Source organism: Sminthopsis crassicaudata, chromosome 5 (assembly GCF_048593235.1).
Source record: "Sminthopsis crassicaudata isolate SCR6 chromosome 5, ASM4859323v1, whole genome shotgun sequence".
Classification (NCBI taxonomy): Eukaryota; Metazoa; Chordata; class Mammalia; order Dasyuromorphia; family Dasyuridae; genus Sminthopsis; species Sminthopsis crassicaudata.
The window spans coordinates 33,114,215-33,131,215 of NC_133621.1; the positions used below are offsets into that span (position 1 = coordinate 33,114,215).

The window sequence follows — 17,001 nt, forward strand, 5'->3', positions numbered from 1 at the left end:
GGAGTTGAAATTTTAAATACATAAAAGTCAGAAAATTCAGAGTAATGGTCTGTAGAGTTGTTATAACTCAATTTGTATTACTGTAGTATGGTTTAATATATGTTTTTCTTAAAGGTATTACTACAGTATCCATTACTGTACAATACATGACTGAGCTGTAGATTTTATATTCTATTTTTTTTTACTTTTTAAAAATTTGTACGCTTTTCTTTTAGCTTTAATATGTATCCTTCACCTTTCCTCCAAAAATGTTTATTTCAATAAATATCAGATAATCCTTTTTTGGCAGGGCCAGTACTTTATTGAGTATTTTTTTAATTGTATTTTTTTCTTTAATATGATATTTTCCATGTAGACTTGAATGCGGTAGGTTTTTTTAAAATAATATATTTTCTGGCCATTTTATTATAAAGTGGTTAGAAATGAGAATTAGATGATTCCTTCAAAATATTACATATAGTTATTAACAAAACATAAAATTTATTTTGATACCTCAAATTGACCAGTTTTACATCTTTTTTTTTTTTTTTTTTTTTTTGAGCCAGTCCACCTTCCCATTAAAACTAATAATGAATTGTCACATAATAAGCAAGAATAAGATGAAGGTACAAATAATTGAAAATCTAAATAATTAAAATAGCTTCATTTTGGGGTGGGGTGTTTGCATTGGGCAAATTTTTCAATCTAATAAGCTTTCTTTGTTTTTATTTTGGGGGAAGGAAATATACAGAGTTGCCATAATAATTACTTACCAAACTTTTATTTTGATTGAAGTAATGAGAAAATCATAAAAGCTTTACAGAAGAAAACTTTGTAATGGAGGAGGGAATTCTGTGTTTGATGTTAAAAATAAGGTTCTTTTGTTTTTCTTTTATTTGTAAGTCTTTTTGTTAAAACTTAATTTACTTATTTAATGTAAATAAATGAAATGAAAATTAAAATAAAGAAAAAGTTAGAGAATAGAAATAGCATACTTTATTTGAATCAGCTATATTTTAATAACATTGTATTAAAAGATTAGCCATGAAGATGTTGTCTACTTTATGTAAGAGAAATAAAGCAGGTTTCATTCTCTTATATACATTCTGCTTTTTGTACACTTTTCAGGTAATTTTCATTAAATCCATATATTGCCATATACCTAATGAAAACATTCATTTCAACAAACATGTTTTATTTAATGTTTATAATTTGCTGTTCTAATATTTTGGATACATAGACAAAAATTGGAATGGTCCCTGTCCTCAAGAAGTTTCTGTACTACTCTTAAGGGTGTTGTGAATGAGAGCGCACACACACACACACACACACACACACCCATACCCATGCACGCACACACATATATTCACTTTTTCTCTCTGTCTTTCTCTCTCCCACCATAAGGCTAGAAAATTAGAATAGATAATAAATAATGAATATAGGAAACATCCAAATAAAGTTTTGTAGGACTAATATCTTTTCAGAGCTATATTTCAAGAAATCAAAAATAGAAACTGGACAAAATTAAATTATCCCAGCTTTTGAAAAAATAAAATTAAGAGGAGGAAGAAAGAGATAAAATAGGAAGAGGAAGGAGAGGATGATGATAATCCTGATCGAATAAGGCCTTCAATAAGTAGTTCATATTTTATCAGAAGCTATTGGGAATCATTTTAGTGTCATTTTATCTGGTGTTATAATTGACACTACAATCGCTTAATCATCCAAAAGTACTCATTTTAAGTGATACTTCAAGCACAGAGGTTTTCCCAGCATATATTTGCTATTTCAATGTCAGCCTGAACCTGGTTAGACTCAGATCAGGTAACAGGCTAACAGCTCTCAAGACCGAATATTTGACTTTAATAAGGTAAATTAGAGGAGAAGTAAGGGGGACAAGTATTGGTGAACACTATTTGCAAAAGGCTAGGTTAAAATCTAGCAGAGGTTAATGCCAAGATTCCTAAGATTTAAGAGTTTTCATGAAGGTTTATGAAATGAGCTGCAAGAATAACTGGCAAGCCTTCATATTGGAAAAGGTAATGTTTGTTCATTTGTGTCAGTTGTGTCTTACTCTCCATGATCCCATTCAGGATTTTCTTTGCAAATAAATGCATCCTTTTCTTCTTGAGCTCACTTTATAGTTGAGATAACTGAGGCAAACAGAGTGAAGTAATTTTTCCTGGTTCATACCAGCTGTATGTGTCTGAGGCCAAATCGGACCTAAGAAAGATGAGTGTTTCTGAGTTCAGGCCCAGCACTCTATCCATTGTGCCATCTCACTGCCCTTTTACATAGGTAGCTAGGACCAATGGTGCACTTAGCCTGAAATAAAGGGTTAGCAGTGCCATTGCCAGGCCCAGGTTTGATGAGAGAAGGCCTTAGAAAATTTCAGTTGTACTGAAGGCATATTTGGAATCCATATTATTTGCTATCATTTATATAGATTGATTGATCATTAAGGTTCCCCAAAATAATGGTATCTCATCTGGAATATAATTCTATACTTTACTGAATTCAAGTACATATTGGTTTAAGGTCCAGTCTTGTTCTCTTATAGTACAGCATTTTTCATATTAAATATACATTTACCCTATATGTTTTAGATATAATTAATATAGGAATATTATAAGGAACAAGGTAAAGGGATTGTGCATAATTAAATTTCCTTCCATCCACGAAATAGAAAATGCCATTGCATTATATCAAGTTTTGCTGCCCTCATTCTTTATGATCTCATTTTAATCTTTCAAATAAGTAAAGCTACTTATTCGGGCCCACCTGATATTTTTTATAAACAATTTTAAAGTTTAAGCTCTAAGCACTTAAACGAGAAAGTTAAGTGTCTTTTAAGTTAGCTGACTGCCATGTATAACATAATTTTCTACATGAAGCTGTTCATCTCAGATGATAATGGTGGGCAAAATCTAATAGGTATAGAATTATAGTTTCTTAAAGTTTTCAGCATTCATTTTTCATTCTGAAAATTAGGTCAGTACTTGAACTTCTTACAAAGTTAGTATTTTCAAACTTAAAGAATTCTTTTCTTTAAAAGTCAAAGAGAATTAGAATGCTTTATCCATTTTTATTTTATTATTTTTTTTTTTTGCAAATAATGAAATATTACTGATTTGCTTATTGTTGACACAGGAAAAAGAAATTCTAATCCGAGTGTATCATATAACCTAAACTATACATTAAATATAGGAAAATATTCACAGTTTAAGGAAATTGATGTTTTCTATATTTATGTCTGAAGACCTGAAAAGATCATGATGGGGTTTTTTAGACTGGTCTTTTTAAAAAGCTTTTGGTGGCTAAAACATAAGAAATATTTTAAATGTTTGAAGAAGCAATATGAGTAAAATAGCTTCTAGGAGGGGAAATTTTTCATTGAAAATATTTTGTGATGTCACAATGAGAATATTTGAATTTAAGATTTTTATTCTTGAGAAGCAAAAATTTTATACTGTTAGACCAAAATCTTCCATTTTATTTTGAAATTCACTGATAATACAGTTTATTTTGAGTCCAGATTAGCAGTTTTCTTTTGCAACTATTTGATTTCAAATTAATTTGAAAATGTATGCTTTAACATTATTTAATTTTAAAATTAATTTCTACAAATATTTCTTATTAAGGATGCTGTTTCCTATGTAAGTTTCTTCAATTAAAAAAAAAGTTTCCTATTAAACAATTTCTCCTCTCTCTAGTCCTTGAAAATTTAATTAGTTCTTATGGGCATCTCCATGATGTTGACTCAGATTTTTATATTCACCTTGAGTCATACCAAATCAGTGATGGCCTGTTGGATATTGAAGAATGGATATACCAGAGATACTTTATACTTGTTTAACCATTTTCAGAAGTTCCCAGGAGAAACTCAGATCTCTCTTTTTCCAAACTTTCCTTTGTCAAAGGTACCACCATCCTTCCAAGCTCCTAGCTTTATAACCATGACATGATCCTCGACTCCTTGCCCTTCATCACTCCATGTATCCAGTTATTAAATCTTGGAGTGTCTGCTTCCATACCATCTCTGCCATCCAGTTCCTTCTCTTCAGTCACAGCTACTACTTGTCTAGTCCCTCATCGCCTTTCACATATTATTGAAACAGCCTCCTAACTGGTTTCCTGCTTCATCCCTATTCCCTGCACTCATCCCTGCTGCTGGAGTCTTTTTTCTTCAGCACCTCTCTGACCATGTGATTACCTCACCTCATTGATTTTTTTTTTTTTTTGCTTCCCATAGTCTCTATGATCAAATGAAATTTTGCTGATCATCTTTCAAAGTCCTTCACAGCTTAGGGCTAGGGTTAGGGTTAGGGGTTAGGTCTTTCCATTCCCAATTACTATTGTCTGTTTATACACAGAAAATGTATGCATGCATGTGTTCTTTTACTTTTTACACTTGTAGCCGTAGTGCTTAACCACAATACCTGGCATATGGAAGTTCCTTAATAAATGCATGCTGATTTTTTCATTAAAGTCAGTTAAATTAATTTATTAATATATTTTGAGGGTATTCTCAATCATGTTCCTTGTGCCCATTGAATTAGTTTGTATAGAAATCATTGTCAGCAATAAATCACTGGTTTGATTTAGTCAATATATGTTTATTTAACAGTTTCTTCTTCAAAATAATTTTATCTTGGCAAATTGCCCCCTTTCAAATTAAGAAGGATGTTACTGAAATATTCTTGAAATTCACTAATACTACAGTATAGAATAGAGGCATCTAGGTGGTTCAGTGGATACAGTGCCAAGCCTGAAATCTGGAAGATTCATCTTCCCGAGTTCAAATATGGCCTCATGTTGGGTCATACATTGTTCCATTCTCCATGAATTTGAGAGGTAAACTGTTCCTTGATCTCATAATTTGTTTATGGTTGTTTTGATTTTTCAAAAGTTACTTCTTGTTCTGACTTTATAGCTTCTGAGTGTATGTGAAGTGGTCATCATTTTCTGCTATTTCCTGATTAGTTGGGTTGTTTTTGTGGAAATTCTAATTCACAACTGACTCTTTACTAAGTGTGCTGTCTTGATAATATGTGAAAATTATAGAGTTAAATGTTCTTACCTGTGGTAATTGATCTTAAATATACAGATCTTCAGTTCATAAAACAGTAAGGCCCTTTGCCTAGAAGTATAGATAGCCTCACCTCTACCCTTTACCATGTACTTCTCTCCAAAGATTTGAGAAGAATAGTTGACTTTTGTGGCACCAGATTGATGGATCTGCCCCTCTTTAATTTTATATGATCAGTTTTTGAAAAATTTAGCCAAATTAATTGCTAGTTTCATTTGGTTGTTGATAACTCCTGTCCTCAATTTTTTTTTCCATATATTTTTGACTTTGCAGTTTTATTGAATTTTAAAATTTTAGATCTACAAGATGTTTTATAGGTCATATAACTTGACTTTACCTTTTGAAAATAAAGAAAATTAGGGTGACTAGCCCAAGTTCATACATTCTTTTTTTTTTAACACAAATTTATGATTATTAACCATTGACACAATAGATTAAGCAGAGTAACAGTAAAAAATAAATGCATTTTAAAAGTTACTTTAGCAGCTTAAAAGGATAAACTGTTAGAAATGATATTTAAATGAATCTAGTAAAATAATTGTGAATTGTGGACTGTTTTTTGTTGTTATTTTTTACTTGAGTATTGAGAATTTCATTTAGGTTTTAATATAAAATCATCATTCTTTTTACATTTCAGTCCTTTCTGGAAGAAATGCCTTTTTGAACTAAACCAAATGGGATTCAGAGCATAGATTAGAAGAGAGCTGAACAATACTCCATTCTCAACTACAGCCCTACCTCTTTCATTTTTTAGTTGAGGTAAGTGAACCCTAGAGTTATAAAAAAGTAATCAAATGGAAGACCTGGGATTCTGTTCTGCAAACAAATGATTACCATTTCATAATATTTTATTTTTTGTTTTGATTTTTCATTAGTTTTTTTTATTTTGTTCCCAATTACATGTAAAAACAATTTTAATATTCATTTTATTTTGTAAATGGTATGTAAAGGTGTAAGGTTGTGTGAGACTGCGAACTCTAAATTTTTCTCCCCCCTTTTTTCTTCTCTTCCCTCTCCCCAAGATAACAATCAATCTTATGTAGTTATATATGTGCAATCATGGAAACGTTTCCATATTAGTCATGTTGTTAAAGAAGAAACAAAACAGAAGAAAAGCATGCAAAAATAACAAAAAAGTGAAAAATAGTATGTATTCAGACTCCATCAGTTCTTTTTCTCAAGTTAGATAGCTTTTCTTCATGGGTCTTTTAGAATCATCTTAGATTATTGTATTGCTTTGAAGAGCAAAGACATTCGTAGTTGATCATCATACAGTGTTACTATGTAAAATATTATCTTGGTTCTGCTCATTTCACTTTGTATCAGTTCTTACAGTACTTTCCACATATTTCTGAAATTACTCCACATGTCATTTTTATAGCACAGTAATATTTTTGTTCAGTTTATTCAGCCATTCCCCAATTGATGGGCATTCCCCCAATTTCCAATACTTTGCCACCTCCAAAAGAGCTATAATAAATTTTGTTTGACCAATAGGTTCTTTTCCTCTCAACCCACTCCCTTTTTAAAAAAAAAAATTTCTTTGGTATTTTTGGATTAGAGGATATGCACAATTTGATTGTCCTTTGGACATAGTTCCAAATTGTTCTCCAGAATGGCTGGATCATTTCACAACTCTACTAACACTACATTAAGGTCCCAATTTTCCCACATCCTCTCCAACATTTATCATTTCCCTTTTCTGTCTCTAACTCTGTCAGAGTTGTTTTGATTTGCATTTCTCTAACCAATAGTAATTTAGAATATTTTAATATGACTATACATAGCTTTGCTTTCTTTACCTAAAAAATGCTTGTTCATATCCATTGACGTGTTCTTATAATTTGAGTGTGATCTCTATATATTTGAAAAAAATGAAGCCTTTATCAATCATTTGCTATAAAAATTGCTTCCCAGCTTTCTCCTTTCCTTCTAACTATTGCATTGGTTTTATTTGTGTAAAACCTTTTTAATTTAACATAATAAAAATTATCCATTTCACATCTCAATGCTTTTAATCTCTTATTTGGTCATATATTCTTTCATTCTCCATAGAATTGAAAGGTAAACTGTTTCTTGTTCTCTTAATTTATGGTTGTTTTGATTTTTCAAAAGGAACTTCATGCTATGACTTATGATCATCATTTTCTGCTGGTTCCTGATTAGTTATGTTGTTTTTGTGGAAATTTTAATTCACAATTGTGAACATGTGCTATCTTCATAATATATGACAATTTTAGGGTTAAATATATTTTAAATTCCCTGTGATAATTGTTCTTAGATGTAGCTCTTCAGTGTAGCTCTAGAGACAACTATTTAGTAGACAGCATTTGAATAATACAAATGTGAAGTTGATAAAAATGGATTAAAGTTTCAGGGTGGTACCAATGGGTGATATTTAATATTGAATGACATGTATTAAGACAAATGCTTTTATATATAATTTATTTGGCATTGTAAATGCATTTATCTTGTGAGATACAGACCCCCTATTGCCACATGAAGTATTCTGGAAAGGTTTGGAGTAAATAAATAATAAAACTACTTTGATATACAATCTAACAATATTAAATATTAAGACTTTCAGATGATTGATATTAATTGTTAATTAACTTATTTAAAGTCCAATCTAACTCTTCTGTGTTAAAAGATTGACTGATAGGAACTCAAGTGGTGGAATTTTTATTGAATAAAACCCCACAATATCGCATTTTACGTCACTGTATTCATCTTTGGCTAATGTGACAAGTAATATTCCCCTTCCATCCCCACTTGCCATTCTACTTTTTGATCAATTTATTGTCCATCTTCCAAGTTTGAGGATGTATTTGGATGCATTTACCCTCATCAAGATGCCATTTCTCAGAATATGCATAGTCTTCATGGCAATCTTTTGATGTAACCTTTTCTCAAACTCTAGCAGTAGTCCATTCAAAATGATTTTTTAATCTAAGAGATCTTTATGTAAAATAATAGAAATTTCAGTGTTTTACTTTTAAGTTTATCATCTATCAAGAATTTAAATGAATGAAATATTGCTTATCAGATTTTTTCTCTCAATAAAGTTATCTTTAGAACAGCATAATTCAGAATACTAACTCAGTGCCTAAGTATTAGAAACTTTAAAGGAAGGAATAAAATATGAAGATATAGAATTTAATAATTAGTAGGAAAAATTTTTTGAGACTTTATCTATATGTTGCCACCTAGGAAGTGAAAAATTAAATCAATTAACCTCTAGTTTTGTGTCAACATGATTTCATTACCTCATTCCCTCCCTTTCCTTTCTTTTTGGATTAGGAGACTAGTTCCTGTTTGATTCACTGTGTGGATGGATATAACTTAGATCTTCTTGCTAAAAATGTAAACATCTTGGGGGAAGAGAAAATTTATTTTTTGTCTTTGTATTGGTACTTAATAAATGCTTTTTAATTAATAATAATAACTTTTATCATTTATAAAGCTCTTTAAGGTTTATAAATATCTTAAGAACTTTAATATTGATTATATGACACACTGGCACAGGGTCACCTAGCATGGCGTGCCCTCATCAGAAAAGGTGCTGTGGTCTGTGAGCAAAGCATAATGGAATTAATCCACAGGAAACATGAGATGTGCAAAGTTAGAGAAGCCCCCCCCCCCCAAAATGTTCATGGGGGTTGTTTGTGTCCAACCAGTGGCTGAGCATTCCAAGCTTGTGTTGGTCTAGTCAGTCGGACACACTGATTTGATTCTAACATAATGATGTCATTTTGGTCCTCTTTGGAAATGAAGGACAACAACCAACCACCAAATATCACCTTATCAATCCTGTGTATAGAGAGGCAAACTGTTGCCTTTAGAAGTGAAAGCTGTTCACTTTAACTTTTTTTAAAGTTAACTTTCCATTTTGTTAATTTTTTTTAACAATTCTTTAATTGTGAAAACATGAAAAAGTTTCATTTTTTTATTTGTTCCTGAATTGTCTTTCAGCAAAACTATAGTTTTAAAACTTTGTCCATTCCTATTCTTACTCTATTTCTCTAGAGTCCATTAATCTATTTTGAATGCCCTCCGTTTAAATATATTTCACCTTCTAGGAAAACAACTGGTTTTACAAGTCTTATAACTCAGTAATTTGATCTAATTTTTTTTCATATGAGGTTAATTTTTCATTCTAAAAGAAATTTGCAGATAATTTTTTTCTTCAGATTATACTCTGGGTAGCTAAAGTAGCATTTAAATTTTAAAGCAAAATCACCTGTGGATTTATAGGGATGGATGAAGCATATTTCAGCTTTTCTAGTTGTGTGACTCAAAAAAAAGCTGTTCTTTATGTAGTTTTGACTTGTTTTATTTTTATATAATTCATTACATATAATTTATATTATGTATAATTAAATATGTTTGTATAATAATTTTTAAATAAGTTTGGGTGTCATTAGGTTCTTTCATTTTGGGAAATATTTTAATAAGTGTGTTAGAGTAATTTCTTAGTAAATCATAAGTATTTGTACTAAGTTTATTTTTTCTTCAGTATGCCATATAAAGAAAGGTGATTTAAAGGCATAGGCTTTACTTGTTAGCTGTAAGCCTGTTTCAGGAAATAATTTTTGGGCTAAGTATTATCTTATATAAAAGCATTTTTACGTTGGTCATTAGTATTTTTAAATGTTGATCAACATAAATATATTCAAATAAAAGTTATTGCTTTTTTAAAAAATAATGGGGGGGGCAGGTAGGTGGCACAGTAGATAAAGCACTAGCCCTGAAGTTAGGAAGATCTGAATTCAAATGTGGCCTCAGACACTTAATACTTCCTAGTTGTGTGACCCTGGGCAAGTCACTTAACCCCAATTGTTTCAAGGGGAAAAAAAAAAAAGTACCTTTTGGTTACTCATAGTAGGCTTTTGAAAAATATAAAATAGTTTGAGATTAAAAATCTTTTAAAATTGTTTACTACTCTTCTAAAAAAACCTAATCACATGGCATCTAGTTTTATAAGAAGAAAAAAAAACAGCATTACTTGAAAATCAATGCAAAAATAAATGTCAAAATTCATTATCCATGATGAACAATTTTTTAAAGCTACTCTCCAATCTAAGTCAAAAGCTGTGAGTATAAACTGATCAGGGGGGAAAAAAAAACCAAAACATTCAAGTCAGTTCGAAAAAGGTTTTGAAAATAACTTCACTAATTTGCCTCATTTTGATCTTAAAAAAAAAATAAACAAATTCAAGGCTGTAAGATTTGCCATTTACCTGGTATATGAAGAAGTCATTTCAATTTCTTTGAAATCTGCAAAATAGAAACAACAGTGCCTGTATTACCTCCCTGGATTAGTGAAATTATAATGTAACCTACTTGAGGGAGGAGGCAGTTCCTTTTTTTTTTTTTTTTTTTTAATCTTTGTATGGAGTATGTAGATGGATAGCTAGTTAGCTAGCTAGCTAATTTAATATGTTCAAAGAACTGTGCTAAGTACTGTGGATACAGATGCAAGTAATGTGGTTAAAAAAAAGTACATATAGGAATGCTGGAGAGACAGAGAGGAAATCCCAGAAAATGATATTGATGTCTCATCAGGGCAAAATAAAACTAAAGCTAAAACTCATCTGTCATATGAATGAGAAGGGTCCAGATTTTGATGGGAGGAAGATAATGCTGACGATCCTAAGTTGCAGATGGCATCGTGAGGAGAATTCTGGGAAATGGTCAGCATAGAACATCATTCCAGGCACAAGTTAATAAATATTTCTTGATTAATTGAAATTAAATAATATAAAGTAATTTGTAACTGTAAAATCTTATAAAAAGAATCAATAGATTCCCAACCCCAAGCAGTATTGAAGTTGAAAGGTATGTAGCTTAATCATTTCACCTATAGACATAATCAAAGACTAAGGGGCTTAGTCTTATTATGGAATGGTGTGTTTAGTTAATTTAATATTTGGTTAACTAATATATGTCATACTATTTAAACCTACTATTACATTTAAGTTTGAGATGTTGATTTTCAGATCACTAGGGTAAAATTAAAGACACCTAACAGTAAAACTATATGGCTTATAATTTTTCATTAATGATTTAGAAAGAAACTCACTATATTGCAGTCTCTTTTATGGCCTCATCATAGATTGCAGTTTCCACTGTACAATATTGCAGATATAGAATAAAATTGTACTAATTTTGTTGTATGTTAGACATGTAACATTTGAGATTTGAACCAATCTCAAATGTTGCCTTATTTACTTGCCATTTATTTATCTTAGCCAAATAGCGCGCGCGCGCGTGCACACACACACACACACACACACACACACACACACACACAGAAAAATATGGTTACTTAGATGTCCTCAATTCTGTTTAAATTTATGTTAACTGTATTTAGAAAACTAATTTTTTAAAATCATGAAGCATAAATTCTTGGAAAGGAAAAAGGACCTGAGAGATTATTTTAACTGAGACCCAGAGAGGTGATGCTCTTTGTCGGAGGTTACCCAGCTAAGAGGCAGAACAAGAATTGAAACCCAAAGCACTTTGTGTTCTACTAGGATACCAGGCAGCTTTTCATCCAAACTGGCATATAACTGGGCATGAAAATAAGTCATAAAAATGTTCAGTGAAAGATTTTTAGGTGTTGGAGGCCTATTGTCCCTATTAAAACCTATTTTTTAATGCAATAAGAATTGACTGTGCTGTAAAGGGTAGAATTTTGTAGAAACTACCCTTTGAAAATGAAATGTAAAATAATTTTTCTTGACTTAAAACTAAATGAATTGAGACTCTTGAAATAAATTTAACTAAATCTGTTTAATCTTCCTTGTACCCATTGTTGATAAATTCAAGTGTTGCTGAATCTACCCTATGTGTAGTATTGATGATTGATGGTTGTGATTATCAAATTTTTTCATTCAGTGCAATTCATCAGACACGTAAGAAGTATCTACCATGGGTAAAATTCTGTGTTGATAATCTGTCAGTCTTAAAGCACTGTGAGAAAGTAGCCTTGTACTTATTCACAAACTACAATTGAATAAATTCTCTTCCCTAATTTGACATAAATCCATTTGAAGAAACAGTTCAGAAAGAAATAAAGTTTTAATGTAATAACCATATCATTCTCATGTGTAAAAGTTGCATCCTTTTGAACAAAAAAGTGGGAGAATGGATTTCATTTTGTGATATATTTTTAATTAAGATAAATAGTATCTAATTTACTATAATAAAATATAAGAGGATTCTACAAATATTTAAAATCTCTGAAGTACTGGAAGACACAGTCACTCAACTTGATTCTTCAATTCTTTTTTTGACCAAATGTAGGAAAATAAAAATCCTGATGAGTAGAAAAATTGTTTTAATGAAATTACTTTAATAAAGCTAATTTATAGAAAACTATTGAAATTTATATTTCATTTGAGCAAAATAATCGAATCCCACTTTCTCTTAAAGTTATGGATCCATCAAAATTTCTTGAATCAGTTAATGAATTGGTTCACATGCTATCAACTGATTAACTGATTCATCTAAAAAGCACATAGTAGATGCTAAGAACGAGGAACAACAGGAAAATAAAACTGTTTCTGCCTTTGGAGCTTACATTCTAAAGTAGAAGGCAATGTGTGCATATATTATCTGCATTAGGTATACCTATTTATACATATGTATACATTTATATACATCATAGGCAATGCTTGATGCAAAGCGAACTTGTGGGAAAGGTACCAGTCTCTCAGAAGACCAGGAGCATGCCCTGCAGAATATCAAATCTTAAAAGAAACCATGAGCTCCAGGAAGAAGTGTTTTTGGGGGGTGAGACCACAGCAGTCACAGCTGAGATACAATTAGAAAAAGCCCAGAGCTTCCTGTGTAAGGAGCATCAAGAGTATGTGGAGGGTAGAAAGATAGGGACAACCCATGAAAAGGTGTTTTAGGTGCTAAAAAGAGGAATTTAAAAGTTATCCTAGAGATAAAAAGCAATCTGGAGTTGATTGTGTAGAGGTAACTACTTGGTCCTGATTTCAAAATCCACTATTATTTTAGTGCTTATGTAGGTTGTTTGTTTTGGTTTTTTATTTTTGCCTCTTTCACACAGTTTCAGATTATCATTTAAGAAATAATAATAATCACTTCTGTGTCTTTGTTTTCCCCTAGATATCCATCACTTTGGGTGATCATTGCCATTACTAGCTATGTTTCATTCTTTCTCTGAAACTCGTCACCCTTTGCAGGCTGAAGAACAAGAAGTTGGCGTTGACCCTTTGCTGGGTTACTTGAAGTCTGAAGGTAAGCTTTGTATTCCTATGCCTTCCTCTTTATCTTTGGATAGATGAGAGTCCAATGATAGCGAATTTGTCATCATTTGTTTAATTCTCCCAATGAGGCTGAGCAGGACGACTTTTAAGAACATTTCACAGAATGTGCATGGTATACTGTGACAGTAGGGAAAACACAAAAAGTCAACTTTTAATTACATACAGCAACATTAACCACATGTTCAACACACTGTCATTCTTTGTAAATCATAAACCAGACAGTGGTTTTAGCGGAAAGATGTAGAAATGGAAAGTGGGCTGTGTCCAGCCTCTTGTAGCAGCTTTAGGAACTGATTATTCTAAATAAATCATCCTTTTTTTTTGTTTTGGGTGTATGATTTCTTCCCCTCTAAGCTTAGGTTATACTAGGAGAAGACTTTTTGTTTCTATTTTTCTTTGTAACTCTCAAGGTTCAATAATGATTCTAAGTGAACAGTAATAGAATCTGTTTTTCCCCTATTAAATTAATTTGTAATGATGATGTGACCAAGCTTGTTCAATTCACCAAATGACTAAGGACCTTGCAGATAAGGGACTCTTCCTTCTGAGCATCCACATTCTTGCCCTACAAGCACTCTCATTGTCTTAGAATGTTCCTTTTCCTGTGTTCCGTTATGCCCTTGCTGAGGTAGACAAAACACAAGCTTGTGACCCTCCCTCACTCTCTGGAACCTCTCCCTCTTCCCCTCTGACTTTTAAGTGGCCCCTTTTACTCATAGCTGGCAGCTAGATCAATTTAATCTACCTTTTGTGCCCTTTTTCATAAAATAAAAGGACTCCTACAATAATGCCTTTTGTGAGTTTTTCATATTCTGAACTGCTATTCCAGAACCTGGTATTTCATCAGTGAGAATACCCCATAATACCTTTAAGTCCTTTTCTCTATTCCATTCCCTTTCTAATCATTTATTAGCAATTATAACATAAATTTGTTAAGAGGAAACAAATAATAAACTTATGCTTCTTAGAAGTTTTATCCTTTCCAAGAAACTGTTCAGCAAATTCTTGGACACAGTAATCCTAGGGGCTAGTCTGCTACATAGATATCAGTAATAGTCCATTTACCATCATCAAGATAATATAATAAAAATATTTTAAAATTGGTCAAAATAACTTTTGTATATTTCTTGTCCACATAACCCAAATTGTTCTTTAAACATGTCTTTTATTACATTCTGCAATTTAAACATTCTGTTCATTTATCTTCCTGGTAAATTAGGATCTAGTAAATTTTAAGTGATTTGAGAAATATATTTCTACTAGAATGAAGTGTATTTTATTCTGATTTTTTTCAATACTATCTTGAAAGCAATGTTACTATTGCTATTGAAAATATTTTATATCACCCAGTGTCCTAATCATTATATTTTTGATGTGTTAAGGAGTTTGTAAAATAACTGTTGACACTTTAACTGCTTCTTTAGAATTTTGTTTTTAAAGTGAGGTGGTTTGTAATTTCATCTACATAGAGAACTAAAGTTTTGGAAATGAGGGGCAAAAACTCATATGTAATTCTTATTCTTTAAAAGTCACCTAGGAATATGGAAGCTCAATTTACTTGTCACAGAAATGCTATGTAGAAAGTAGCAGGATTTGAATGCAAGTCTTCCTTGCTCTTGAGGTGTGTAGTGTTTTATGAACTGTGCCTTGTTGCCTTTCAGATTTTCTGTAGGAGATAATTAGATTATAGTGCCATATTTTAAAATTCGGATGCCATATTCAGATATGGCATAAAGCATATGCCATAATTTTAAATGACTTTTCTTTAATGAAGTAAAAAATAATTATTATGTAAGAAATAGTTTCTCAAAACTAAGTGATATTTAACTAATGGACTCTGAAAATAAGTATGACTCTGGAACAACACAAAGTGACTTTTTTCTGGATGATATATGTATTTTCACAGTTTTTTGGATGGAATTAGAGGGTTAAATATAAATTTTATCCTAACTATTTCTCTGAAAATAATTTTTTAAACTCTGTTACAAAAACATTTTAAATTAATTTTTACCTATTATTGTTTGTGGGAATGCTTAGTTACCTTGACTGAAAAGGCTTTTCGTTTATATCCTATCCTAACATTTCTCTGACATACAGAGTTATTAGGACTGAATTGATGTTTAAAAGTGCCATTAATTCATTTACCCCAAATGTTCATTAACAATGTAAATGTATGCTGATGTTCTATGAGACAAGGAAGTGACTAATGACTCTTCGCACTAACAACACTTAAAATGAATAGAAACTTTAGATAGCTAATCTTGAAGTAATCAAGACCCTCATTCAGCTTGGCTTCTCTGTATGCTCTAAAACAGCTGTCAACTGTTAAAAATATATACAAAACACACACATACGCACATGCACATGCAAAGAGAAAGATATGTAAATATATGGCTCTTCAAAGTCATAAAGGTTACTAACCATAGTGGATTTTGTGCATTGTATATGTAAATATTTTATAGAAAGCATCTATTTCATCTTCATAAATTTCCTTTTTTGAACAGAAATGTGCGTTGCATTTTAATATGGACTTCCTATTCAATTGAAGTATCATCACCTTTCTAGTATGTTTGTTTATTTTTAAAATGTTTTTGTAGGAGTCTCCAACTTTAGATGTGAAAGTGTTTATATATTTTTGAAGCTTTACCACAGCAGACCCTCCATGATTCTTTTGCAGTTGAATATCTATCTGGCTATTGAGTTGTTTGTGTATAATTAGTTGAAGACTAATGTAGCATTAGCAGTGAGCCTGAGCAAAATAATTTTTCCTTTTTTCTTCCAGTAAACCCCCCCTCCCCATATTCTCCCCAGTCCTGAAAATGGGAAGAAGTCCTACCATTTTTTTTTTCAAACTGAATTTTAACTATTCATGAGGAAAACATGCCATTAAAAAGGGGCCAAGAAACACCAAAAAACACTAAAGCAGTCAAAAAGTGATTATTTGTGATTAAGTATATGTATATGAAGAAATGGAGAGAGTTAAGGGGTAATTGAATGTCTACTGAATGCTCTTTCTAGGTTATGCCCTTTAATGCTACTAATCCATGAATGCTTGGACCTCTTTTTTTTTTTTTTTTTTTTTTTTTTAACATTAAAGAGAATAGGCATTCCATTTTCTCTATGATTGGAATACAGTAAACTTGAAATATGGCAGCAAGTTCCAGAACTTGTAACTAAAGTAGTAGTGGATGATTCAGCAGAAAACACATATATTTAATGAAATTGGGAACCTGATTTTAGTATCAAAATACTGTGTGACAATCAAAGTCAAAAATTTGTTATTCATTCACAAGCCATACTTTTATAAACTAATAATTAAATGAAAAATAATTATTTTACCTCAAAGTGAAAATACTTAACAAAAATAATACAAGATAGGAAATCATTTCTAGAATTTGATATTTTCTGAATTAAATAAATTAATGCCTTACTCTAACTAATGAGGGAAAGGAAAGGGGGAACCCCATTTCTCGGCACATAGATAGTAAGATAATCCCATGAGCACAGTGTCCCCTGTAAATGAATTTACAGGCCCGAAAACCTAGATTGATAAATAAAAGGTTTATTGTAGAAATTTGGAAGTAAAGCTCAGTTAGAAAGACGCCTGGGCCAGAGGTAGCTGCTGGGCGGGCA

At 31.4% G+C, this 17,001-nt stretch overlaps 1 protein-coding gene across 1 annotated transcript in view; it reads left to right on the forward strand.

Moving 5' to 3' along the window:
* The window catches only part of TBC1D5 (TBC1 domain family member 5), a 578,427-nt gene that overhangs the window by 229,868 nt on the left and 331,558 nt on the right, over positions 1–17,001 (forward strand). The window contains exons 7-8 of the mRNA XM_074269720.1: positions 5,706–5,827; positions 13,208–13,339. Coding sequence (XP_074125821.1) covers positions 13,246–13,339 — 94 coding nt within the window. The 5' untranslated portion in view covers positions 5,706–5,827; positions 13,208–13,245. The remainder of the gene's footprint in view (positions 1–5,705; positions 5,828–13,207; positions 13,340–17,001) is intronic.